At 50.4% G+C, this 25,064-nt stretch overlaps 1 protein-coding gene across 1 annotated transcript in view; it reads left to right on the forward strand.

Moving 5' to 3' along the window:
• Window positions 1-139: 139 nt before the first annotated feature.
• Window positions 140-25,064, forward strand: part of RUSF1 (RUS family member 1) — a gene marked incomplete at its 5' end in the record, with an annotated part of 36,560 nt that continues 11,635 nt past the window's right edge. Inside the window, 10 exons of the mRNA XM_059872817.1 lie at window positions 140-316; window positions 9,306-9,383; window positions 10,253-10,367; window positions 13,461-13,506; window positions 14,018-14,050; window positions 16,798-16,903; window positions 18,143-18,244; window positions 20,063-20,133; window positions 21,214-21,452; window positions 24,331-24,388. Coding sequence (XP_059728800.1) covers window positions 140-316; window positions 9,306-9,383; window positions 10,253-10,367; window positions 13,461-13,506; window positions 14,018-14,050; window positions 16,798-16,903; window positions 18,143-18,244; window positions 20,063-20,133; window positions 21,214-21,452; window positions 24,331-24,388 — 1,025 coding nt within the window. The remainder of the gene's footprint in view (window positions 317-9,305; window positions 9,384-10,252; window positions 10,368-13,460; window positions 13,507-14,017; window positions 14,051-16,797; window positions 16,904-18,142; window positions 18,245-20,062; window positions 20,134-21,213; window positions 21,453-24,330; window positions 24,389-25,064) is intronic.

The raw sequence follows: 25,064 nt of genomic DNA on the forward strand, positions 1-25,064 counted from the left end.
ACCCCCAAAAAACCCCCAAAAAATCCCCAAAAAATCCCAAAAAACCCCCCAAAAAAATCCCCAAAAACCCCAAAAAACCCCCAAAAAATCCCTTAAAAACCCCCCAAAATCCCTTTTTTTCCCCCAAATTCCCCAATTTTCCCCCGAATCCCCCAAATTCCCGATTTTCCCCCCCAAAATTCCCCATTTTCCTGTCAAATTCCCATTTTTCCCAGCCCCGGTTCGGTGCCGCAGCTTTTGGGGCTCCCAGGAGCTCTCGGGGTCCTCGCGGGGCCCTCGGGGGCGGCTGCGGCAGCGCCTGCGCAGAGCGGCCGCGGTGAGAGCCCGGAACCGCCCGGAACCTTCCGGAACCTTCCGGAACATTCGGGAATTGGGAGCAGGAGGGACTGGGGGGAGAATTGGGGGATTTGGGGGAAATTTGGGGATTTTTGGGGCATTTTTGGGAGGGTTCGGAGGGAATATTTTGAATTTTGGGGAATTTTTTGGGAGATTTTGGGGAAAATTTGGGGAATTTTGGGGTAAATTTGGGGATTTTTTGGGAAATTTGGGGATTTTTGGGGGAAATTTTTGGAAAAATTGGGGATCTTTGGGGAAAATTTGGAGACTTTATGGGAAAAAATTGGGGATTTTTTGGGAAATTTTGGGGAATTTTTGGGAAATTTTTGGGATTTTTGGGAAAATTTGGGGATTTTTGGGGTAAATTTGGGGATTTTTGGTGGAAATTTGGGGATTTTTGGGGAAATTTGGGGGAAATTTGGGGATTTTGGGGGAAATGTGGGGATTTTTGGGGGATTTTGGGGGGAAATTTGGGGATTTTTGGGGGGAAATTTGGGGATTTTTGGGGCATTTTTGGGAGGGTTCGGGGGAATATTTGAATTTTTGGGGAATTTTTTTGGGATTTTTGGGAAAATTTGGGGATTTGGGGGGAAATTTGGGGATTTTTGGGGGAAATTTGGGGATTTTTGGGGAAATTTGGGGGAAATTTGGGGATTTTTGGGGAAATTTGGGAGGGGTTGGGGGGAATATTCTGAAATTTTTGGGGAATTTTTTCGGAGATTTTGGGGGAAATTTGGGGATTTTTGGGAAAATTTGGGGATTTTGGGGGGAAATTTGGGGGAAAATTTGGGGATTTTGGAAGGAAATTTGTAGACTTTATGGGAAAAAATTGGGGATTTTGGGGGAAATTTGGGAAGTTTGGGGGCATTTTTGGGAGGGGTTGGGGCGAATATTTTGAATTTTTGGGGAATTTTTTTGGGATTTTGGGGGAGATTTGGGGATTTTTGAGGTAAATTTAGGGATTTTTGGGGTAAATTTGGGGATTTTTGGTGGAAATTTGGGGATTTTTGGGGCATTTTTGGGGAAATTTGGGGATTTTTGGGGGAAATTTTGGGGAAATTTGGAGATTTTGGGGGTAAATTTGGGGATTTTGGGGGGAAATTTGGGGATTTTTGGGGGAAATTTGGGGATTTTTGGGGGGAAATTTGGGGAATTTTGGGAGAATTTGGGGATTTTGGGGGGAAATTTTGGGGAAATTTGAGGGAAATTTTGGGATTTTTGGGGGGAAATTTGGGGATTTTTGGGGGAAATTTGGGGATTTTTGGGGCATTTTTGGGGAAATTTGGGGATTTTTGGGGCATTTTTGGGAGAGGTTGGGGGAATATTTTGAATTTTTGGGAATTTTTGGGGGGAAATTTGGGGATTTTTGAGGAAATTTGGGGATTTTGGGGGAAAATTTGGGGATTTTTGGGGGAAATTTGGGGATTTTTGGGGGAAATTTGGGGATTTTTGGGGAAATTTGGGGATTTTTGGGGCATTTTTGGGGAAATTTGGGGATTTTTGGGGGAAATTTGGGGATTTTTGGGGGAAATTTGGGGCATTTTTGGGGAAATTTGGGGATTTTTGGGGCATTTTTGGGGAAATTTGGGGATTTTTGGGGGAAATTTGGGGATTTTTGGGGGAAATTTGGGGGAAATTTGGGGATTTTTGGGGCATTTTTGGGAGGGTTCGGAGGGAATATTTTGAATTTTGGGGAATTTTTGGGGCATTTTTGGGAAAATTTGGGGATTTTTGAGGTAAATTTGGGGATTTTTGGGAGAATTTTGGGAATTTTTGGGAAAATTTGGGGATTATTGGGGGAAATTTGGGGATTTTTGGGGGAAATTTGGGGATTTTTGGGGGAAATTTTGAGACTTTATGGGAAAAAATTTGGGATTTTTGGGGAAATTTGGGGATTTTGGGGGAAATTTGGGGATTTTTGGGGCATTTTTGGGAGGGGTTGGGGCGAATATTTTGAATTTTTGGGGAATTTTTTGGGAGATTTTGGGGGGAAATTTGGGGATTTTTGGGGAAATTTGGGGGAAATTTGGGGATTTTGGGGGAAATTTGGGAGGGGTTGGGGGGAATATTTTGAATTTTTGGGAATTTTTTGGGAGATTTTGGGGAAAATTTGGGGATTTTTGGGGAAAATTGGGGATTTTGGGGAAATTTGGGGATTTGGGGATTTTTGGGGTAAATTTGGGGATTTTTGAGGATATTTGGGGGAAATTTGAGGATTTTTGGGGCATTTTTGGGAGGGGTTCGGGGGGAATATTTTGAATTTTTGGGGAATTTTTGGGGATTTTTTGGGGGAAATTTGGGGAATTTTGGGAAAATTTGGGGATTTTGGGGGAAAATTTGGGGATTTTTGAGGATATTTGGGGGAAATTTGGGGATTTTTGGGGGAAATTTGGGGATTTTTGGGGCATTTTTGGGAGGGTTCGGGGGGAATATTCTGAATTTTGGGGAATTTTGGGGGATTTTTGGGGAAATTTGGGGAAATTTGGGGATTTTTGGGAAATTTGGGGATTTTGGGGGGAAGTTTGGGAGGGGTTGGGGGGAATATTTGAATTTTTGGGAATTTTTTGGGAGATTTTGGGGAAAATTTGGGGATTTTTGGGAAAATTTGGGGATTTTTGGGGGAAATTTGGGGATTTTTGGGGGGAAATTTGGGGATTTTTGGGGAAATTTGGGGGAAATTTGGGGATTTTTGGGGGAAATTTGGGGAAATTTGGGGATTTTTGGGGGAAATTTGGGGGAAATTTTGGGAAAATTTGGGGATTTTGGGGGGAAATTTGGAGACTTAATGGGAAAAAATTGGGGATTTTGGGGAAAATTTGGGAATTTTTGGGGCATTTTTGGGAGGGGTCGGGGGGAATATTTTGAATTTTTGGGGAATTTTTGGGCAGATTTTGGGGGGATTTGGAGATTTTTTGGGGATTTTTAGGGAAATTTGGGGATTTTTGGGGGAAATTTGGGGATTTTGGGGGGAAATTTTGAGACTTTATGGGAAAAAATTTGGGATTTTTGGGGAAATTTGGGGATTTGGGGGAAATTTGGGGATTTTTGGGGAAATTTGGGGATTTGGGGGAAATTTGGGGATTTTTGGGGCATTTTTGGGAGGGTTCGGGGGAATATTTTGAATTTTTGGGGAATTTTTGGGCAGATTTTGGGGGGATTTGGAGATTTTTTGGGGATTTTTGTGGAAATTTGGGGATTTTGGGGGATTTTTAGGAAAATTTGGGGATTTTGGGGGAAATTTGGGGAATTTTGGGGATTTTTGGGGATTTTTGGGGCATTTTTGGGGAAATTTGGGGATTTTGGGGGGAAATTTTGGGGAAATTTGGGGATTTTGGGGGTAAATTTGGGGATTTTTGGGGTAAATTTGGGGATATTTGGTGGAAATTTGGGGATTTTTGGGGATTTTGGGGAAATTTGGGGATTTTGGGGGGAAATTTGGGGAATTTTGGGGCATTTTTGGGAGGGGTCAGGGGGAATATTTTGAATTTTGGGGAATTTTTTGCGGGAAATTTGGGGGTTTTTGGAGAAATTTGGGGAAATTTGGGTATTTTTGAGGATATTTGGGGGAAATTTGGGGATTTTTGGAGAAATTTGGGGATTTTTGAGGATATTTGGGGGAAATTGGGGATTTTTGGGGTAAATTAGGGGATTTTTGAGGATATTTGGGGGAAATTTGGGGATTTTTGGGGCATTTTTGGGAGGGGTTGGGGGGAATATTTTGAATTTTGGGGAATTTTTTGGGATTTTTAGGAGGAAATTTGGGGATTTTTGGGAAAATTTGGGGATTTTTGGGGAAATTTTGGGGGGAAGGGAATTTGGGGGAAATTTGGGTATTTTGGGGAAATTTGGGGATTTTTTGGGCATTTTTGGGGAAATTTGGGGATTTTGGGGGGAAATTTTGGGGCAATTTGGGGATTTTTGGGGAAATTTGGGCATTTTGGGGGGAAATTTTGGGGCAATTTGGGGATTTTTGGGGAAATTTGGGGAAATTTGGGGGAAATTTGGGGATTTTTGGGGCATTTTTGGGAGGTTTGGAGGGAATATTTTGAATTTTGGGGAATTTTTTTTGGAGATTTTGGGGAAAAATTGGGGATTTTTGGGGAAATTTGGGGGAAATTTGGGGGAAATTTGTGGATTTGGGGATTTTGGGGGAAATCTGGGGATTTTGGGGGCATTTTTGGGAGGTTTTGGGGGGAATGTTTTGAATTTTGGGGAATTTTTTGGGGATTTTGGGGAAATTTGGGGATTTTGGGGGGAAATTTGGGGGAATTTGGGGATTTTTGGGGTAAATTTGGGGATTTTGGGGAAATTTGGGGGAAATTTGGGGATTTGGGGGAAATTTGGGGGAAATTTGGGGATTTTGGGGGCATTTTTGGGAGGGTTCGGGGGGAATATTTTGAATTTTTGGGAATTTTTGGGGATTTTTGGGGAAATTTGGGGGAAATTTGGGGATTTTGGGGGGAAATTTGGGGATTTTTGAGGCATTTTTGGGAGGGGTTCGGGGGGAATATTTTGAATTTTTGGGGGAATTTTTTAGGAGATTTGGGGGAATATTTTGAATTTTTGGGAAAATTTGGGGAAATTTGGGGAAATTTGGGGGAAATTTGGGGATTTTTGGGGAAAATTTGGGGATTTTGGGGGGAAATGTGGGGATTTTTGGGGAAATTTGGGGATTTTTGAGGCATTTTTGGGAGGGGTCGGGGGGAATATTTTGAATTTTGGGGAATTTTTGGGGATTTTTTGGGGGAAATTTGGGGATTTTTGGGAAAATTTGGGGATTTTTGGGGGGAAATTTTGAGACTTTATGGGAAAAAATTGGGGATTTTTGGGGAAATTTGGGGATTTTTGGGGGAAATTTGGGGATTTTGGGGAAATTTGGGGATTTTTGGTGCATTTTTGGGAGGGTTCAGGGGAATATTTTGAATTTTGGGGAATTTTTTGCGGGAAATTTGGGGGTTTTTGGAGAAATTTGGGGGAAATTTGGGGATTTTTGGGAAAATTTGGGGATTTTGGGGGTAAATTTGGGGATTTTGGGGGGAAATTTGGGGATTTTTGGGGTTAATTTGGGGATTTTGGGGAAATTTGGGGGGAAATTTGGGGATTTTTGGGGCATTTTTGGGAGGGTTCGGGGGGAATATTTTGAATTTTGGGGAATTTTTGGGGATTTTTGGGGATTTTTGGGAGAAATTTGAGGGTTTTGGGGAAATTAGGGGATTTTTGGGGGAATTTGGGGATTTTTGCGGATATTTGGGGGAAATTTGGGGATTTTTGGGGGAAATTTGGGGATTTTTGGGGCATTTTTGGGAGGGGTTCAGGGGGAATATTTTGAATTTTTGGGAATTTTTGGGGATTTTTTGGGGGAAATTTGGGGATTTTGGGGAAAATTTGGGGATTTTTGGGGGAAATTTTGAGACTTTATGGGAAAAAATTTGGGATTTTTGGGGAAATCTGGGGATTTGGGGATTTTTGGGGCATTTTTGGGAGGGTTCGGGGGGAATATTTTGAATTTTTTGGGGAATTTTTTGGGATTTTTGGGGGTAAATTAGGGGATTTTTGGGGATTTTGGGGAAATTTGGGGATTTTTGGGGGAAATTTGGGGATTTTTGGGGCATTTTTGGGAGGGTTCGGAGGGAATATTGTGAATTTTGCGGAATTTTTTAGGATTTTTTGGGGGAAATTTGGGGATTTTTGGGGATTTTTGGGGAAATTTGGGGATTTTTGGGGGGAAATTTTGAGACTTTATAGGAAAAAATTTGGGATTTTTGGGGAATTTTTTGGGATTTTTTGGGGGAAATTTGGGGATTTTTGGGAGGGGTCAGGGGGAGTATTTTGAATTTTGGGGAATTTTTTGGGGATTTTGGGGAAAATTTGGGCATTTCTGGGGAAATTTGGGAATTTTTTGGGAAATTTGGGGGAAATTTGGGGGAAATTTGGGGATTTTGGGGGAAATTCGGGGATTTTTGGGGGAAATTTTTGGAAAAATTGGGGATCTTTGGGGAAAATTTGGAGACTTTATGGGAAAAAATTGGGGATTTTCGGGGAAATTTTGAGGATTTTGGGGAAAATTTGGGAATTTTTGGGGGAAATTTGGGGATTTTTGGGGAAATTTGGGGTTTTTTGGGGCATTTTTGGGAGGGTTCGGAGGGAATAGTTTGAATTTTGGGGAATTTTTTGGGATTTTTTGGGGGAAATTTGGGGAATTTTGGGGTAAATTTGGGATTTTTGGGGGAAATTTGGGGATTTTTGGGGCATTTTTGGGAGGGGTTGGGGGGAATATTTTGAATTTTTTGGGGATTTTTTTTGGGAGATTTTGGGGGAAATTTGGGGTTTTGGGGGGAAATTTGGGGATTTTTGGGGATTTTTGGGGAAAATTTGGGGATTTTTGGGGTAAATTTGGGGGATTTTGGGAAAATCTGGGGATTTTTGGAGAAATTTGGGGATTTTAGGGTGAATTTGGAGATTTTATGGGAAAAATTTGGGGATTTTTGGGGGGAATATATTGAATTTTTTGGGAATCTGTGGATTTTGGGGGGAAAATTAGAATTTGGGGTAGATAATTTGTTTTTTAGATTAATTTTTAGTATTTAATTTAGAATTTTGGAATTTTGGGGGAAATTTTGGAATTTTTGTGGAAATTACAAAGAAAATTTTGGGGCATTTTTGGGAAGGTTTGGGGAAAGTATTTTGAATTTTGGGGGAATTTTTAGAGGGATTTTAGGGGAATTTGGGGGTTTTGGGGGAAAATTTCGGAATTTTTGGGAGAATTTGGGCTTTTTTGGGGGGAAATTTGGGGATTTTGGGTTAATTTGGAAGAAATTTGAGGAAATTTGAGGATTTTGGGGGATTTTTGAGGGGAATTTTGGGGGAAAATCTGGAAATTTGGGAAAATTTGGGATTTTGGGGGGGAAATTTGGGGAATTTTTTTGGGAATTTTGGGGATTTTTTGGGATTTTTGGGGGAATTTTTGGGGGGAATTTTAGGGAATTTTTGTGGCTTTTTTGAGGGATTTTTTGGGGATTTTGGGGAATTTTAGGGAATTTTTCAGGATTTTTGGGGAATTTTTGGGAATTTTTGGGGAATTTTGGGGAAAATTTGGGATTTTGGGGGGAAATTTGGGGAATTTTTTGGGGAATTTTGGGGGATTTTGGGATTTTTGGGGGGATTTTTTGGGGGAATTTTTTAATGAATTTTTAGGAATTTTTGGGGGAATTTTGGGGGAATTTTGGGGAGTTTCGGGGGGGAATTTTAGGGAAATTTTCAGGATTTTTGGGGAATTTTTGGGAATTTTGGGGGAATTTTGGGGAAAATTTGGGATTTTGGGGGGGAAATTTGGAGGAATTTTGGGGGATTTTGGGATGTTTTTGGGATTTTTGGGGAGATTTTTGGGGGGAATTTTTTTAGGAATTTTTGGGGAATTTTGGGGGATTTTGGGGATTTTTGGGGGGGATTTTTTGGGGGAATTTTTTTATGAATTTTTGGGGATTTTTGGGGGAATTTTGGGGGGGTTTTGGGGGGGAATTTTAGGGAATTTTTCAGGATTTTTTGGGAATTTTTGGGAATTTTTGGGGAATTTTGGGGAAAATTTGGGATTTTGGGGGGAAATTTGGGGAATTTTTTGGGGAATTTTGGGGGATTTTGGGATGTTTTTGGGATTTTTGGGACTTTTGGGGGGGATTTTTGGGGGGAATTTTTTTAGGAATTTTTGGGGAATTTTGGGGGAATTTTGGGGATTTTTGGGGGGGATTTTTTTGGGGAAATTTTTTTATGAATTTTTAGGAATTTTTGGGGGAATTTTGGGGAGTTTCGGGGGGGAATTTTAGGGAAATTTTCAGAATTTTTGGGAATTTTTGGGGAATTTTGGGGAAAATTTGGGATTTTGGGGGGAAATTTGGGGAATTTTGGGGGAATTTTGGGGGATTTTGGGATGTTTTTGGGATTTTTGGGACTTTTGGGGGGATTTTTGGGGGGGGAATTTTTTTAGGAATTTTTGGGGAATTTTGGGGGAATTTTGGGGATTTTTGGGGGGGGATTTTTTGGGGGCATTTTTTTATGAATTTTTAGGAATTTTTGGGGGAATTTTGGGGGAATTTTGGGGAGTTTCGGGGGGAATTTTAGGGAAATTTTCAGGATTTTTGGGGAATTTTTGGGAATTTTTGGGGAATTTTGGGGAAAATTTGGGATTTTGGGGGGGAAATTTGGGGAATTTTTGGGGAATTTTGGGGGATTTTGGGATGGTTTTGGGATTTTTGGGACTTCTGGAGGGGATTTTTGGGGGGAATTTTTTTAGGAATTTTTGGGGAATTTTGGGGGATTTTGGGATTTTTGGGGGGGATTTTTGGGGGGAATTTTTTAATGAATTTTTGGGGATTTTTTGGGGAATTTTGGGGGGAATTTTTGGGGGGTTTCGGGGGGGAATTTTAGGGAAATTTTCAGGATTTTTTGGGAATTTTTGGGAATTTTGGGGGAATTTTGGGGAAAATTTGGGGATTTTTTTTGGGAATTTTGGGGGATTTTGGGGAATTTTGGGGGATTTTGGGATGTTTTGGGGATTTTTGGGACTTTTGGGGGGGATTTTGGGGGGAATTTTTTTAGGAATTTTTGGGGAATTTTGGGGGGGAATTTTAGGGAATTTTTTTAGGAATTTTTGGGGATTTTTTGGGGAATTTTGGGGGGTTTTGGGGGGGAATTTTAGGGAATTTTTTTAGGAATTTTTGGGGATTTTTTGGGGAATTTTGGGGGGTTTTGGGGGGGAATTTTAGGGAATTTTTTTAGGAATTTTTGGGGGTTTTTAAGGGAATTTTTGGGGGGTTTTGGGGGCGAATTTTAGGGAATTTTTCCGGATTTTTTGGGGATTTTCTGGGAAATTTTGGGGGATTTTGTGGAATTTTGGGGAATTCCGGTTCCCCTCCCCTCCCCCGCTGACCTTTCCGGGTTTTCCCCCCGATTTTGGGGAATTTGGGGAATTCCAGCGGCTGCTGCTGCCCCAGGGCTTCCCCGAGAGCGTCAGCCCCGACTACGGCCAGTACCAGTGCTGGGACGGGCTGCAGGTACTGGGGATACTGGGAGGGACTGGGAGGGACTGGGGGGGACTGGGATATACTGGGAGGGACTGGGAATGGGGCTGGGGGGGACTGGGGGGTACTGGGAGGGACTGGGAGGGACTGGGAGGGACTGGGAGGGACTGGGAGGGACTGGGGGGGACTGGGAATGGGGCTGGGGGGGGACTGGGAGGGACTGGGAGGGGACTGGGAGGGACTGGGGGGGGGAACTGGGGGGGACTGGGAGGGACTGGGGGGGACTGGGAGGGACTGGGGGGGAACTGGGGGGGACTGGGAGGGGATTGGGAGGGACTGGGAGGGACTGGGGGGGACTGGGGGGGGACTGGGAGGGGACTGGGAATGGACTGGGAGGGACTGGGGGGGACTGGGAGGAGATTGGGAATGAACTGGGAAGGACTGGAATGTTACTGGTCCATACTGGTCCGTACTGGTCCGTACTGGTCCATACTGGTCCTTACCGGTCCATACTGGTCTATTCTGGTTTATAGTGGTCTGTACTGGTCCATACCGGTCCGTACTGGTCCATAGTGGTCCATACTGGTCCATACTGGTTTATACTGGTCCGTACTGGTCCATAGTGATCCGTACTGGTCCATACTGGTCCATACTGGTTTATACTGGTCCGTACTGGTCCATACTGGCTTGTACTGGTCCGTACTGGTCCATACCGGTTCTTACTGGTCTGTACTGTTTTATACTGGTCCATACTGGTCCATACCGGTCCGTACTGGTCCATAGTGGTCCATACGGGTCCATACTGGTTTATACTGGTCCGTACTGGTCCATACTGGTCCGTACTGGTCCATACTGGTCCGTACTGGTCCGTACTGGTCCGTACTGGTCCGTACTGGTCCCAGGCTCTCTGCTCCTCCCTCTGCTCCTCGCTCTCGGCCCGCGCCGTCCTCGAGGCCGTCGGGGTCGGCGACGGCGCCGCCTCCGTCACCGGGGCCGCGCTCACCTGGCTGCTGCGAGGTGGGCAGCCCCAAATTCCCAGAATTCCCACCCCCCAAATTCCCGGAATTCCCGAGAAATCCCGGAATTCCCGCCCCGGAATTCCTGAAAAAATCCATCCCGAAATCCCAAAGTTCCTCCCGGAATTCCCCTGGAAATTTCCAGACTTCGCTCTCGAACTGTTCAGAGTCCCAAAATTCCCCCCCAAATTCTCAGAATTCCCGCCCAGAATTCCCAGAATTCCCAAAATTCCCACATAATTCCCCAAATTCGGCCCAAAATTCCTCCTGAAATTCCCAAAATTCCACCCCAAGATTCCCGGAATTCCAGGTCAGAATTCCCGGAAGTTCCACCCCCGAGTTCCGTCCCCGAATTCTGGGAATTCCCAACATTCCATCCCAAAATTCCACCCCAGAATTCCCAAAATTCCAGCCCAGAATCCCCAGATTCCGCCCCTGAATTCCTGGAATTCCCCCTCAAAATTCCTCCTAAAATTCCCAAAATTCCAGCCCAGAATTCCCAAAATTCCACCCCAGAATTCCCAGATTTCCCCCTCAAAATTCCAACCCAAAATTCCCAAAATTCCAGCCCAGAATTCCCAAAATTCTACCCCAGAATTCCAGCCCAGAATTCCCAAAATTCCAGCCCAGAATTCCCAGAATTCCGCCCCAGAATTCCCGGATTTCCCCCTCAAAATTCCAACCCAAAATTCCCAAAATTCCAGCCCAGAATTCCCAAAATTCCACCCCAAAATTCCCAAAATTCCACCCCAGAATTCCTGGAATTCCCCCTCAAAATTCCTCCCCAAAATTCCCAGAATTCCGCCCCAGAATTCTCAGCATTCCTAAAATTCCCAGAATTCCTGAAATTCCCAAAATTCCTGCCCCAAATTCCCAGAATTCCACCCCAAAAGGCCAAAATTTCATCTCTGAATTCCTAAAATTCTCGCATTCCAATCCCAAAATTCCCAGATTTCCCAGAATTCCCAACATTCCTAAAATTCCCGGAACTCCTCCCAGAATTCCACCCCAAAATCCCAAAATTCCTCCCCAAATCCCCAAATTCCATCTCCCGATTCCCAGAATTCCATCCTGGAAGTTCCCAGAATTCCCAGAAATCCCCAGAAATTCCCAGAATTCCTCAGAAATTCCCAGAATTTCACCCCAAATTCCCAGAATTCCCAGAAATCCATCCCAGAATTCCCAGAAATTCCCAGTATTTCATCACAGAATTACCTAGAATTTCCCAGAAATTCCCAGAATCCCACCCCGAAATTCTCAGAATTCCCAGAATTCCATCCCAGAATTCCCCAGAATTCCCAGAATTCCATCCCTACATCCCCAAATTTTTCAGAATTTCCCAGAATTCCCCAGAAATTCCCAGAATTCTGTGTCCCAATTCCCAGAATTCCCAGAATTTCATCCCAGAAATTCCCAGAATTCTATCCCAAAATTCCCAGAAATCCCTCCCAGCATTCCCAGAATTCCATTTCCCCATTCCCAGAATTCCCCAGAAATTCCCAGAATTCCATCCCCCAATTCCCAAAATTCCCCAGAAATTCCCAGAATTCCATCCCAAAATTCGCAGAATTCCCAGAATTCCATCTCCCAATTCCCAGAATTCCATCCCAGAATTCCCAGAAATCCCTCCCAGAAATTCCCAGAATTCCATCCCCCAATTCCCAGAATTCCCCAGAAATTCCATCCCAAAATTCCCAGAATTCCCAGAATTCCATCTCCCAATTCCCAGAAATCCCTCCCAGCATTCCCAGAATTCCATCTCCCAATTCCCAGAATTCCCAGAATTTCATCCTAGAATTTCCCCAGAATTCCCCAGAATTCCCAGAATTCCATCTCCCAATTCCAGAATTCCATCCCCCAATTCCCAGAATTCCCCAGAAATTCCCAGAATTCCATCTCAGAATTCCCAGAATTCCCAGAATTCCCCAGAAATTCCCAGAATTCCATCCCCCAATTCCCAGAATTCCCCCGAAATTCCCAGAATTCCATCTCCCAATTCCCAGAATTCCCAGAATTTCATCCCAGAATTTCCCAGAATTCCCCAGAATTCCCAGAAATCCCTCCCAGAATTCCCAGAATTCCATCCCCCAATTCCCAGAAATCCCTCCCAGAAATTCCCAGAATTCCATCCCCCAATTCCCAGAATTCCCCAGAAATTCCATCCCAAAATTCCCAGAATTCCCAGAATTCCATCTCCCAATTCCCAGAAATCCCTCCCAGCATTCCCAGAATTCCATCCCCCAATTCCCAGAATTCCCCAGAAATTCCCAGAATTTCATCCCAAAATTCCCAGAATTCCCAAAATTCCATCTCCCAATTCCCAGAATTCCATCTCCCAATTCCCAGAATTCCCCAGAAATTCCCAGCATTCCCAGCATTCCCAGCATTCCCAGCATTCCCAGGACTCCCAGCATTCCCAGCATTCCCAGTACTCCCAGCATTCCCAGCACTCCCAGCATTCCCAGCATTCCCAGCACTCCCAGTACTCCCAGCATTCCCAGTACTCCCAGCATTCCCAGTACTCCCAGCACTCCCAGCATTCCCAGCACTCCCAGCATTCCCAGTACTCCCAGTACTCCCAGTACTCCCAGCATTCCCAGTACTCCCAGCATTCCCAGCATTCCCAGCATTCCCAGCACTCCCAGTACTCCCAGCATTCCCAGTACTCCCAGCATTCCCAGTACTCCCAGCATTCCCAGCACTCCCAGCATTCCCAGTACTCCCAGCATTCCCAGTACTCCCAGCATTCCCAGCATTCCCAGTACTCCCAGCATTCCCAGTACTCCCAGCATTCCCAGTACTCCCAGCATTCCCAGCATTCCCAGTACTCCCAGCATTCCCAGTACTCCCAGCATTCCCAGCATTCCCAGCATTCCCAGTACTCCCAGCATTCCCAGTACTCCCAGCATTCCCAGCATTCCCAGTACTCCCAGCATTCCCAGCATTCCCTCTCAGTATTCCCAGCATTCCCAGTACTCCCAGCAATCCCAGTACTCCCAGCATTCCCAGTACTCCCAGCATTCCCAGCATTCCCAGTACTCCCAGTACTCCCAGTACTCCCAGCATTCCCAGCATTCCCCCTCTGTTCCCTCAGACGGGGTCGGGATCGTCACCAGGATCGGCTTCGTGTGGCTGCAGGGGTGAGACTGGGACGGACTGGGAGGGACTGGGAGGGACTGGGATGGACTGGGATGGACTGGGATAAACTGGGAATTGACTGGGAGGGACTGGGAGGGCCTTGCTTGTCTGTACTGGTCCATACTGGTCCATACTGGTCCATACTGGTTTATACTGGTCCATACTGGTCCATACTGGTCCGTATCAGTCCATAGTGGTCCATAGTGGTTCATACTGGTCTATACCGGTCCATACTGGTCTGTAGTGGTCTGTACTGGTCCATACTGGTCCGTACTGGTCCGTACTGGTCCATAGTGGTTTATACTGGTCCGTACTGGTCCATACTGGTCCATACTGGTCCATACCGGTTCGTACTGGTCCCTGCTGGTCTGTACTGGTCCATACTGGTCCGTACTGGTCCATACTGGTCCATACCGCTCCATACTGGTCTGTACTGGTTTATACTTTTCTATACTGGTCCATACTGGTCCATACTGGTCCTTACTGGTTCTTACTGGTTTCTCCCCCCCCCAGGAGCCACCTGGACTGCGAGGCCAAGCAATGGCGGTGAGGCCCCGCCCCTTTTCCCATACATGGCCACGCCCACCAGAGCACCACCCCCCCATTTACCATATATGGCACCAAGCCCTGCTGGCCCTGAAGCCCCGCCCCCTTTTCCATATATGGCAATGGGCCCTGTTCTGTCCCTAAGCTCCACCCCTTCCCTGCTGTATATGGCAGCAGAGCTTAAGCTCCACCCCCTTAAGCTCCACCCCCTTTGCCATACATTGCAGCGGACCTTAAGCTCCACCCCCTTTGCTATATATGGCCACAGACCTTAAGCTCCACCCCCTTAAGCTCCACCCCCTTTGCCATACATGGCAGCGGACCTTAAGCTCCACCCCCTTTGCTATATATGGCCACAGACCCTAAGCTCCACCCCCTTAAGCTCCACCTCCTTTGCCATACATGGCAGTGGACCTTAAGCTCCACCCCCTTTGCTATATATGGCCACAGACCTTAAGCTCCACCCCCTTAAGCTCCACCCCCTTTGCCATACATGGCCGCGAACCTTAAGCTCCACCCCCTTTGCTATATATGGCCACAGACCCTAAGCTCCACCCCCTTAAGCTCCACCTCTTCTGTCATACATGGCAGCGGAGCTTAAGCTCCACCCCCTTTGCTATATATGGCCACAGACCTTAAGCTCCACCCCCTTAAGCTCCACCCCCTTTGCCATACATGGCAGCAGACCTTAAGCTCCACCCCCTTTGCCATATATGGCCACAGACCTTAAGCTCCACCCCCTTAAGCTCCACCCCCTTTGCCATACATGGCAGCGGACCTTAAGCTCCACCCACTTTGCCATATATGGCCACAGACCCTAAGCTCCACCCTCTTAAGCTCCACCCCCTTTGCCATACATGGCAGCGGACCTTAAGCTCCACCCCCTTTGCTATATATGGCCACAGACCTTAAGCTCCACCCCCTTAAGCTCCACCCCCTTTGCCATACATGGCAGCAGACCTTAAGCTCCACCCCCTTTGCCATATATGGCCACAGACCTTAAGCTCCACCCCCTTAAGCTCCACCCCCTTTGCCATACATGGCAGCGGACCTTAAGCTCCACCCACTTTGCCATATATGGCCACAGACCCTAAGCTCCACCCTCTTAAGCCCCACCCCCTTTGCCATACATGGCAGTGTACCTTAAGCTCCACCCCCTTTGCTATATATGGCCACAGGCCTTAAACTCCACCCCCTTAAGCTCCACCCCCTTTGCCATACATGGCAGCGGCCCTTAAGCTCCACCCCCTTTGCCATACATGGCATCAGACCTTAAGCTCCACCCCCTTAAGCTCCACCCCCTTTGCTATATAAGGCCACAGACCATTAGCTCCACCCCCTATGCCATATATGGCAGCAGACCTTAAGCCCCACCCCCTTTGCCTTACATGGCAGTGGACCTTAAGCTCCACCCCCTTTTCTATACATGGCAGCAAACCTTAAGCTCCACCCCCTTTGCTATACATGGCAGAAGACATTAAGCTCCACCCCCTTAAGCTCCACCCCCTTTGCTATATATGGCCACAGACCTTAAGCTCCGTCCCCTTTGCCACACGTTCGTGAACCTTAAGCTCCACCCCCTTATGCTCCACGCCTTAAGCTCCACCCCCTTTGCTATATAAGGCCACAGCCCATTAGCTCCACCCCCTTTGCCATACCTGGCAGTGGGACTTTAAGCTCCACCCCCTCTGCCATACATGGCAGTGGACATTAAGCTCCACCCCCTTTGCTATATATGGCTACAGATGTTAAGCTCCACCCCCTTAAGCTCCACCCCCTTTGCCATACATGGCAGCGGACCTTAAGCTCCACCCCCTTTGCTATATATGGCCACAGACCTTAAGCTCCACCCCCTTAAGCCCCACTGTCTTTGCCATACATGGCAGTGGACCTTAAGCTCCACCCCCTTTGCTATATATGGCCACAGACCTTAAACTCCACCCCCTTAAGCTCCACCCCCTTTGCCATACATGGCAGTGGACCTTAAGCTCCACCCCCTTTGCTATATATGGCCACAGGCCTTAAACTCCACCCCCTTAAGCTCCACCCCCTTTGCCATACATGGCAGCGGACCTTAAGCTCCACCCCCTTTGCTATATATGGCCTCAGACCTTAAGCTCCACCCCCTTTGCCATACATGGCAGCAGACCTTAAGCTCCACCCCCTTTGCTATATATGGCCACAGACCTTAAGCTCCACCCCCTTAAGCTCCACCCCCTTTGCCATACATGGCAGCGGACCTTAAGCTCCACCCACTTTGCTATATATGGCCACAGACCTTAAGCTCCACCCCCTTAAGCCCCACCCCCTTTGCCATACCTGGCAGCGGAGCTTAAGCTCCACCCCCTTTGCTATATATGGCCACAGACCTTAAGCTCCACCCCCTTTGCCATACATGGCAGTGGACCTTAAGCTCCACCCCCTTTGCTATATATGGCTACAGATGCTAAGCTCCACCCCCTTAGGCTCCACCCCCTTTGCCATACATAGCAGTGGACCTTAAGCTCCACCCCCTTTGCTATATATGGCCACAGACCTTAAACTCCACCCCCTTTGCCACACCCCCGCCCCTGCCATATATGGCATCAAGCCCCACCCTCACATCAAGCCACACCCCTTTTCCCATATGGGGCTTAAGCCCCGCCCCTCCTGTATAGGGCACCCAATCCCAGTGCCCCGCCCTTCCCTTGCCATATATGGCCAGGCCACGCCCACAACTCCAAATAAGGGCAAGCCCCACCCCCCAGGTTCGTGGCGGATATTCTCAATGACGTCGCCATGGTGCTGGAAATCCTCGCTCCCCATTGGCTGAGCCTTGGCCCCGCCCTCCTGGTCATGGCGGCTGCAGCCAGGGTGGGACTGGGGGGGAACTGGGAGGGACTGGGATGGACTGGGAGGGAACTGGGAGGGACTGGGATGGACTGGGAGGGAACTGGTTTATACTGGGAGGGACTGGGAGGGACTGGGAGGGAACTGGGAGGGAACTGGTTTATACTGGGATGAACTGGGAGGGAACTGGTTTATACTGGGATGGACTGGGAGGGAACTGGTTTATACTGGGATGGACTGGGAGGGAACTGGTTTATACTGGGATGGACTGGGAGGGAACTGGGAGGGACTGGGAGGGAACTGGTTTATACTGGGAGGGAACTGGTTTATACTGGGAGGGACTGGGAGGGACTGGGAGGGAACTGGGAGGGACTGGGAGGGAACTGGTTTATACTGGGAGGGAACTGGTTTATATTGGGAGGGACTGGGAGGGAACTGGGGGGGACTGGGAGGGAACTGGGAGGGAACTGGGAGGGACTGGGAGGGAACTGGTTTATACTGGGATGAACTGGGAGGGACTGGGATGAACTGGGAGGGACTGGGGTGGACTGGGATGGACTGGGAGGGGACTGGGAGGGAACTGGTTTATACTGGGAGGGACTGGGAGGGGACTGGGAGGGAATCGGTTTATACTAGGATGAACTGGGAGGGACTGGGAGGGACTGGAATGAATTGGAGGGACTGGGGTGGACTGGGATGGACTGGGAGGGGACTGGGAGGGAACTGGTTTATACTGGGAGGGACTTGGAGGAACTGGTTTATACTGGGAGGAACTGGGAGGGACTGGGAGGGGACTGGGAGGGGCTGGGTTATACTGGGAGGGACTGGGGTGGACTGGGATGGACTGGGAGGTTACTGGTTTATACTGGAATGGACTGGGAGGGACTGGGGGGGAACTGGGATTGACTGGGAGGGACTGGGAAGTTACTGGTTTATACTGGGATGGACTGGGAGGGACTGGGATGGACTGGGAGGTTACTGGTTTATACTGGTCCATACTGGGCACCTACTGTGTTCCAGCCTGGCTGGGCACACTGGTCTTTACTGGTTCATACTGGTTCATACTGGTTTATACTGGTTCATACTGGTTTATACTGGTTCATACTGGTTTATACTGGTTCATACTGGTTTATACTGGTTCATACTGGTTTATACCAGTTTTTCCCATTTATACTGGTTTGTAGTGATCCATACTGGTGCATACTGGTTTATAATGGTTTATACTGGTCCATACTGGTTCATACTGGTCTGTACTGGTGGCAGTGCGTGGTGGGCGTGGCCGGCGGTGCCACCAGGGCGGCCCTGGCCGTGCACCAGGCCCGGAGGGACAACGTGGCCGACGTGGCCGCCAAGGACAGCAGCCAGGTGGGACTGGGAGCACTGGTTTGGACTGGGAGGGGACTGGGAGGGCACTGGGAGGGGACTGGGACTGTCCATACTGGTTTATACTGGTTTGTACTGGTTTATAATGCTAAGTGAGCGATCAATCCAAGATGGCGGCCAAGTAATGTAATCCAAGATGGCGGCTAAATAATGTAATCCAAGATGGCCGCCAAGGACAGCGGCCTGGTGGGACTGGGAGCACTGGTTTGGATTGGGAGGGCACTGGGAGGGGACTGGGACGGTCCATACTGGTTTATACTGGTTTGTACTGGTTTATAATGCTAAGTGAGCGATCAATCCAAGATGGCGGCCAAGTAATGTAATCCAAGATGGCGGCTAAATAATGTAATCCAAGATGGCCACCATGGACAGCAGCCAGGTGGGACTGGGAGCACTGGTTTGGACTGGGAGGGGACTGGGAAGGGATTGGGATGGTCCATACTGGTTTATACTGGTTTGTACTGGTTTGTAATGCTAAGTGAGTGATCAATCCAAGATGGCGGCCAAGTACTGTAATCCAAGATGGCCGCCAAGGACAGCAGCCAGGTGGGACTGGGAGCACTGGTTTGGACTGGGAGGGGACTGGGAGGGCACTGGGAGGGGATTGGGACGGTCCATACTGGTTTATACTGGTTTGTACTGGCTTATAATGCTAAGTGAGCGATCAATCCAAGATGGCGGCCAAGTAATATAATCCAAGATGGCGGCTAAATAATGTAATCCAAGATGGCCGCCATGGACAGCGGCCTGGTGGGACTGGGAGCACTGGTTTGGACTGGGAGGGGACTGGGAGGGGATTGGGATGGTCCATACTGAATTATACTGGCCCATACTGGTCCCTACTGGTCCGTACTGGTCCATACTGGTCCGTACTGGTCGTTACTGGTTTATACTGGAGCATACTGGTCCGTACTGGTCCGTACTGGTCCATACTGGTCTGTACTGGTCGGTAGTGGTCCATACTGGTCCATACTGGTTTATACTGGTCCATACCAGTCTATATTGGTCCATACTGGTCCATACTGGTTTATACTGGTTTATACTGATCCGTACTGGTCCATACCAGTCTATACTGCTCCATACTGGTCTGTACTGGTCCATACTGGTCCATACAGGCCCATACTGGTCCATACTGGTCCGTACTGGTCTGTACTGGTTTATACTGGTCCATACTGGTCCGTACTGGTCCATACTGGTCCATACTGGTCCATACTGGTCAGTACTGGTCCATACTGGTCCATACTGGTCCATACTGGTCCATAGTTGTCTATACTGGTCCATACCGGTCCATACCGGTCCATACTGGTCCATACCGGTCCGTACTGGTTTATACTGGTCCATACCAGTCTATACTGGTCCGTACTGGTCCATACTGGTCCATACAGGCCCATACTGGTCCATACCAGTCCATACCGGTCCATACCGGTCCATACCGGTCCATACTGGCCCATACTGGTCCATACTGGTCTGTACTGGTCCATACTGGTCCATACAGGCCCATACTGGTCCATACCGGTCCATACTGGTCCATACTGGTCTGTACTGGTCCATACTGGTCCATACCAGTCTGTACTGGTCCATACTGGTCCATACTGGTCCATACTGGTCAGTACTGGTCCATACTGGTCCATACTGGTCCATACTGGTCCGTACTGGTCCATACTGGTCCATAGTTGTCTATACTGGTCCATACTGGTTTATACTGGTCCATACTGGTCCGTACTGGTCCGTACTGGTTTATACTGGTCCATACCAGTCTGTACTGGTCCGTACTGGTTTATACTGGTCTGTACTGGGCAGGAGACGCTGGTGAACGGGGCGGGGCTGTTGCTGTCGCTGTTGCTCCTCCCGCTGCTGGACGGGCGGCCATGGTAAGGGGCGGGGCCAAGGGGGGGGTGGGGCCACAGGGGGCGTGGCTTAAGAGAGGGGGAACTCTCTTAAGAGAGGGGGCGGGGCCTTGGACTGATGCAAAAGTGGGCGGGGCTTAAATAGAAGTGGTTAATGGAAAGGGGTGTGGCTTCAAAGGGTGGGGTTTTATTGGGTGGGGTCTCTTTAGTGGGTGTGGCTTGGGGAAAGGGGCGTGGCTTAAATGAGGTGAGGGTAAGGGGAGGGGCTTAAAGGGGAGGGGCTTAAATGGGGTTGGGAATGGGAGGGGCTTAAATGGAGGGGGTTGGGAATGGGAGGGGCTTAAATGGAGGGGGTTGGGAATGGGAGGGGCTTAAAGGGGAGGGGCTTAAAGCGTTTGGATGGAGATGGGGGAGGGGCTTGGGAAAAGGGGGAGGGGCCAAAAGGTTTTAAGGTGTTTCAGGTGTATCCAGAACTGGGCGTGGCCCAGGTGGGCTCCCCCAGGTGAAGTGGGTGTGGCTTATCTGTAACTGGGCGTGGCCTATCCATAACTGGGCATGTTCTATCCGTAACTGGGCGTGTCCCATTCCCACCTGGCCACGCCCCTCACCTGTCCAGGCTCACCTGGGCTTGGTCTAGGTGAGGTGGGCGTGGCTTCCCATCCCGTTTAGGTGAGCTTTGACTCTCCCGGATGAGGTGGGCGTGGCTTAGCAGGTAGTGGGTGTGGCCTAACAGGAAGTGGGCGTGTCCCAGCCTCACCTGGCCACGCCCCTCACCTGTCCAGGCTCACCTGGGCATGGTCCAGGTGTGGTGGGCGTGGCTTCCCATCCCGTTTAGGTGAGCTTTGAGTCTCCCAGATGAGGTGGGCATGGCTTATCAGGTAGTGGGTGTGGCCTAACAGGAAGTGGGCGTGTCCCAGCCTCACGTGGCCACGCCCCTCACCTGTCCAGGCTCACCTGGGCATGGTCCAGGTGAGCTTTGGGCTCTCCCAAGTCAAGTTTGGGCTCTCCCTGGTGAGGAGGGCGGGGCTTATCTGCAAGTGGGTGTGGCCTAACAGGAAGTGGGCGTGTCCCAGCCTCACGTGGCCACGCCCCTCACCTGTCCAGGCTCACCTGGGCCACCCTGGTGCTGCTCCTGGCCGCTCACCTGGGCTCCAACCTGGCCGCCCTGGGCTCGCTCACCCTCACCTCCCTGAACAGGCCCCGCCTCCGCCTCGCCATTGGCTGGGCCCTGCGAGGGGGCGGGGCTAAAGGGGAAAGGGGCGTGGTGTGGGAAGGAGTGGGCGGGGTCAAGCTGGAGCTGCCCACGCCCCAACAGGTGAATCCAAGGGAGCCGCTGCTGCCAGGTGAGGGCACCTGGGGGGGTGGGGACACCTGGGGACACCTGGGGGGGGTGGGGACACCTGGGGACACCTGGGGGGGGTGGGGACACCTGGAGGGGGTGGGGACACCTGGAGGGGGTGGGGACACCTGGGGACACCTGGGGGGGTGAGGACACCTGGAGGGGGGGTGGGGACACCTGGGGACACCTGGGGGGGGTGGGGACACCTGGAGGGGGTGGGGACACCTGGGGACACCTGGGGACACCTGGGGGGTGGGGACACCTGGGGACACCTGGGGACACCTGGGGGGGTGGGGACACCTGGGGGGGTGGGGACACCTGGGGACACCTGGGGGGGTGGGGACACCTGGAGGGGGTGGGGACACGTGGGGGGGGTGGGGACACCTGGGGACACCTGGGGACACCTGGGGACACCTGAGGGGGGTGGGGACACCTCAGGACACCTGGGGGGGGTGGGGACAACTGGGAGGGGTTTGGGGTCACCTGGGCACACCTGAGGTCACCTGAAAACACCTGGGGACACCTGGGGATACCTTGGGGGGTTGGGGACACCTCAGGGGGGAAGCTGGGGACACCTGGGGACACCTGGGAGGGGTTTGGGGTCACCTGGCCACACCTAAGGGGGACTTGGGGTCACCTGTGGTTACCTGGGCACACCTGAGGAGGTTTTGGGGCCTCTTGGGGTCACCTAGGGGGGATTTTGGGGACACACCTGGGCACACCTGGGTGGGGCTTGGGGTCACCTGGGCACACCTGGGTGGGGTTTGGGGTCACCTGGGAGGGTTTGGGGGCCATTTTAGGCTCACCTGGGCACACCTGGACACACCTGGATGGGATTTGGGGTCACCTGGAGGAGAATTTGGGGGAGTTGGGGGTCACCTGGGCACACCTGGGGGGTGTTGGGGGTCACCTGGGCACACCTAGGGACACCTGGGGGGGATTTGGGGACACCTGGGAGGGGTGGGGTCACCTGGGTGGGGGGTCACCTGAGTGAGGGTGGGTGTCACCTGGGCACACCTGAGGTCCCCTGGACATACCTGAGGACACCTGGGGGGGGGGTTGGGGTCACCTCAAGGGCATTTTGGGAAATTTTTGGTCACCTGGGCACACCTGGGGACACCTGGGGAGACCTGGAGGAGATGTTGGGATCACCTGGGCACACCTGGGCACACCTGGGGACACCTGGGGGGGATTTTGGGCACACCTGGGCACACCTGGGGACACCTGGGGGGGATTTTGGGCACACCTGGGGACACCTGGGGTCACCTGGGGTCACCTGGGGGGGATTTTGGGCACACCTGGGCACACCTGGGCACACCTGGGGACACCTGGGGACACCTGGGGGGGATCCTGGGCACACCTGGGGACACCTGGGGACACCTGGGGGGGATTTTGGGCACACCTGGGCACACCTGGGGACACCTGGGGACACCTGGAGGAGATGTTGGGATCACCTGGGGACACCTGGGGGGGATTTTGGGCACACCTGGGCACACCTGGGGACACCTGGGGACACCTGGAGGAGATTTTGGGATCACCTGGGGACACCTGGGGGGGATTTGGGCACACCTGGGCACACCTGGGGACACCTGGGGTCACCTGGGGGGGATTTTGGGCACACCTGGGCACACCTGGGGGAGACTTTGGGATCACCTGGGGACACCTGGGGGGGATTTTGGGCACACCTGGGGACACCTGGGCACACCTGGGGACACCTGGGGGGGATTTTGGGCACACCTGGGGACACCTGGGGGGGATTTTGGGCACACCTGGGCACACCTGGGCACACCTGGGGACACCTGGGGACACCTGGGGGGGATCCTGGGCACACCTGGGGACACCTGGGGACACCTGGGGGGGATTTTGGGCACACCTGGGCACACCTGGGGGGGATTTTGGGCACACCTGGGGACACCTGGGGGGGATTTTGGGCACACCTGGGGACACCTGGGGGGGATTTGGGGCACACCTGGGGACACCTGGGCACACCTGGGGACACCTGGGGACACCTGGGGGGGATTTTGGGATCACCTGGGCACACCTGGGCACACCTGGGGACACCTGGGGACACCTGGGGGGGATTTTGGGATCACCTGGGGACACCTGGGGGGGATTCTGGGCACACCTGGGCACACCTGGGGACACCTGGGGACACCTGGGGGGGATTTTGGGCACACCTGGGGACACCTGGGGACGCCTGGGGGGGATTTTGGGCACACCTGGGGACACCTGGGGGGGATTTTGGGCACACCTGGGGACACCTGGGGACACCTGGGGACACCTGGGGGGGATTTTGGGCACACCTGGGGACACCTGGGGGGGATTTTGGGCACACCTGGGCACACCTGGGGACACCTGGGGACACCTGGGGGGGATTTTGGGCACACCTGGGGACACCTGGGGGGGATTTTGGGCACACCTGGGCACACCTGGGGACACCTGGGGACACCTGGAGGAGATGTTGGGATCACCTGGGGACACCTGGGGGGGATTTTGGGCACACCTGGGGACACCTGGGGACACCTGGGGACACCTGGGGACACCTGGGGACACCTGGGGGGGATTTTGGGCACACCTGGGGACACCTGGGGACACCTGGAGGAGATGTTGGGATCACCTGGGGACACCTGGGGGGGATTTTGGGCACACCTGGGGACACCTGGGGACACCTGGGGACACCTGGGGACACCTGGGGACACCTGGGGGGGATTTTGGGCACACCTGGGCACACCTGGGGACACCTGGAGGAGATTTTGGGCACACCTGGGCACACCTGGGGACACCTGGGGACACCTGGGGGGGATTTTGGGCACACCTGGGGACACCTGGGGACACCTGGGGACACCTGGGGACACCTGGATGACGTCACCGCCCCTCGCCAGGGTTCGGTTCCCGCCTGCGGCTCCACCTGGGGGCGCCCCTGGAGCACCTGGTGAGCAGGTGAGGAGAATTTCCGGAATTCCGGGGAAATTTGGGAATTTTGGGAAAAATTTGGGATTTTGGGGGAATTTCACTGAAATTTTGGGGATTTTTAAAAAATTTTTTTGGAATTTTGGTGAAATTTTGGGGCCATTTTGGGATTTTATGGGGGAATTTTTGGGATTTTTTTTTTGGGGAATTTTTGTCAAATTTTGGGTGAATTTGGGGGGAATTTTGGATGAATTTTGGGAGAAATTTGTGGAATTTTGGGGGAAATTTTGGGGCTTTTTGGGAGAATTTTTGTGGAAATTTGGGAGGAATTTTGGGTGAATTTTTGAAGAATTTTGGGACCATTTGGAGATTTTTTGGGAGAATTTTTGTCAAATTTTGGGTGAATTTGGGGAAAATTTTGGGGGAATTTCGGATGAATTTTGGGAGAAATTTGTGGAATTTTGGGGGAAATTTTGGGGCTTTTTGGGAGAATTTTTGTGGAAATTTGGGGGGAATTTTGGGGAATTATTGATGAATTTTGGGGCCGTTTGGGGATTTTTTGGGAGAATTTTTGTCAAATTTTGGGTGAATTTGGGGAAAATTTTGGGGGAATTTTGGGAGAAATTTGTGGAATTTTGGGGGAAATTTTGGGGCTTTTTGGGAGAAATTTTGTGGAAATTTGGAGGGAATTTTGGGGGAATTTTGG

This window comes from Haemorhous mexicanus, chromosome 38, assembly GCF_027477595.1.
Source record: "Haemorhous mexicanus isolate bHaeMex1 chromosome 38, bHaeMex1.pri, whole genome shotgun sequence".
NCBI classification, from domain to species: domain Eukaryota; kingdom Metazoa; phylum Chordata; class Aves; order Passeriformes; family Fringillidae; genus Haemorhous; species Haemorhous mexicanus.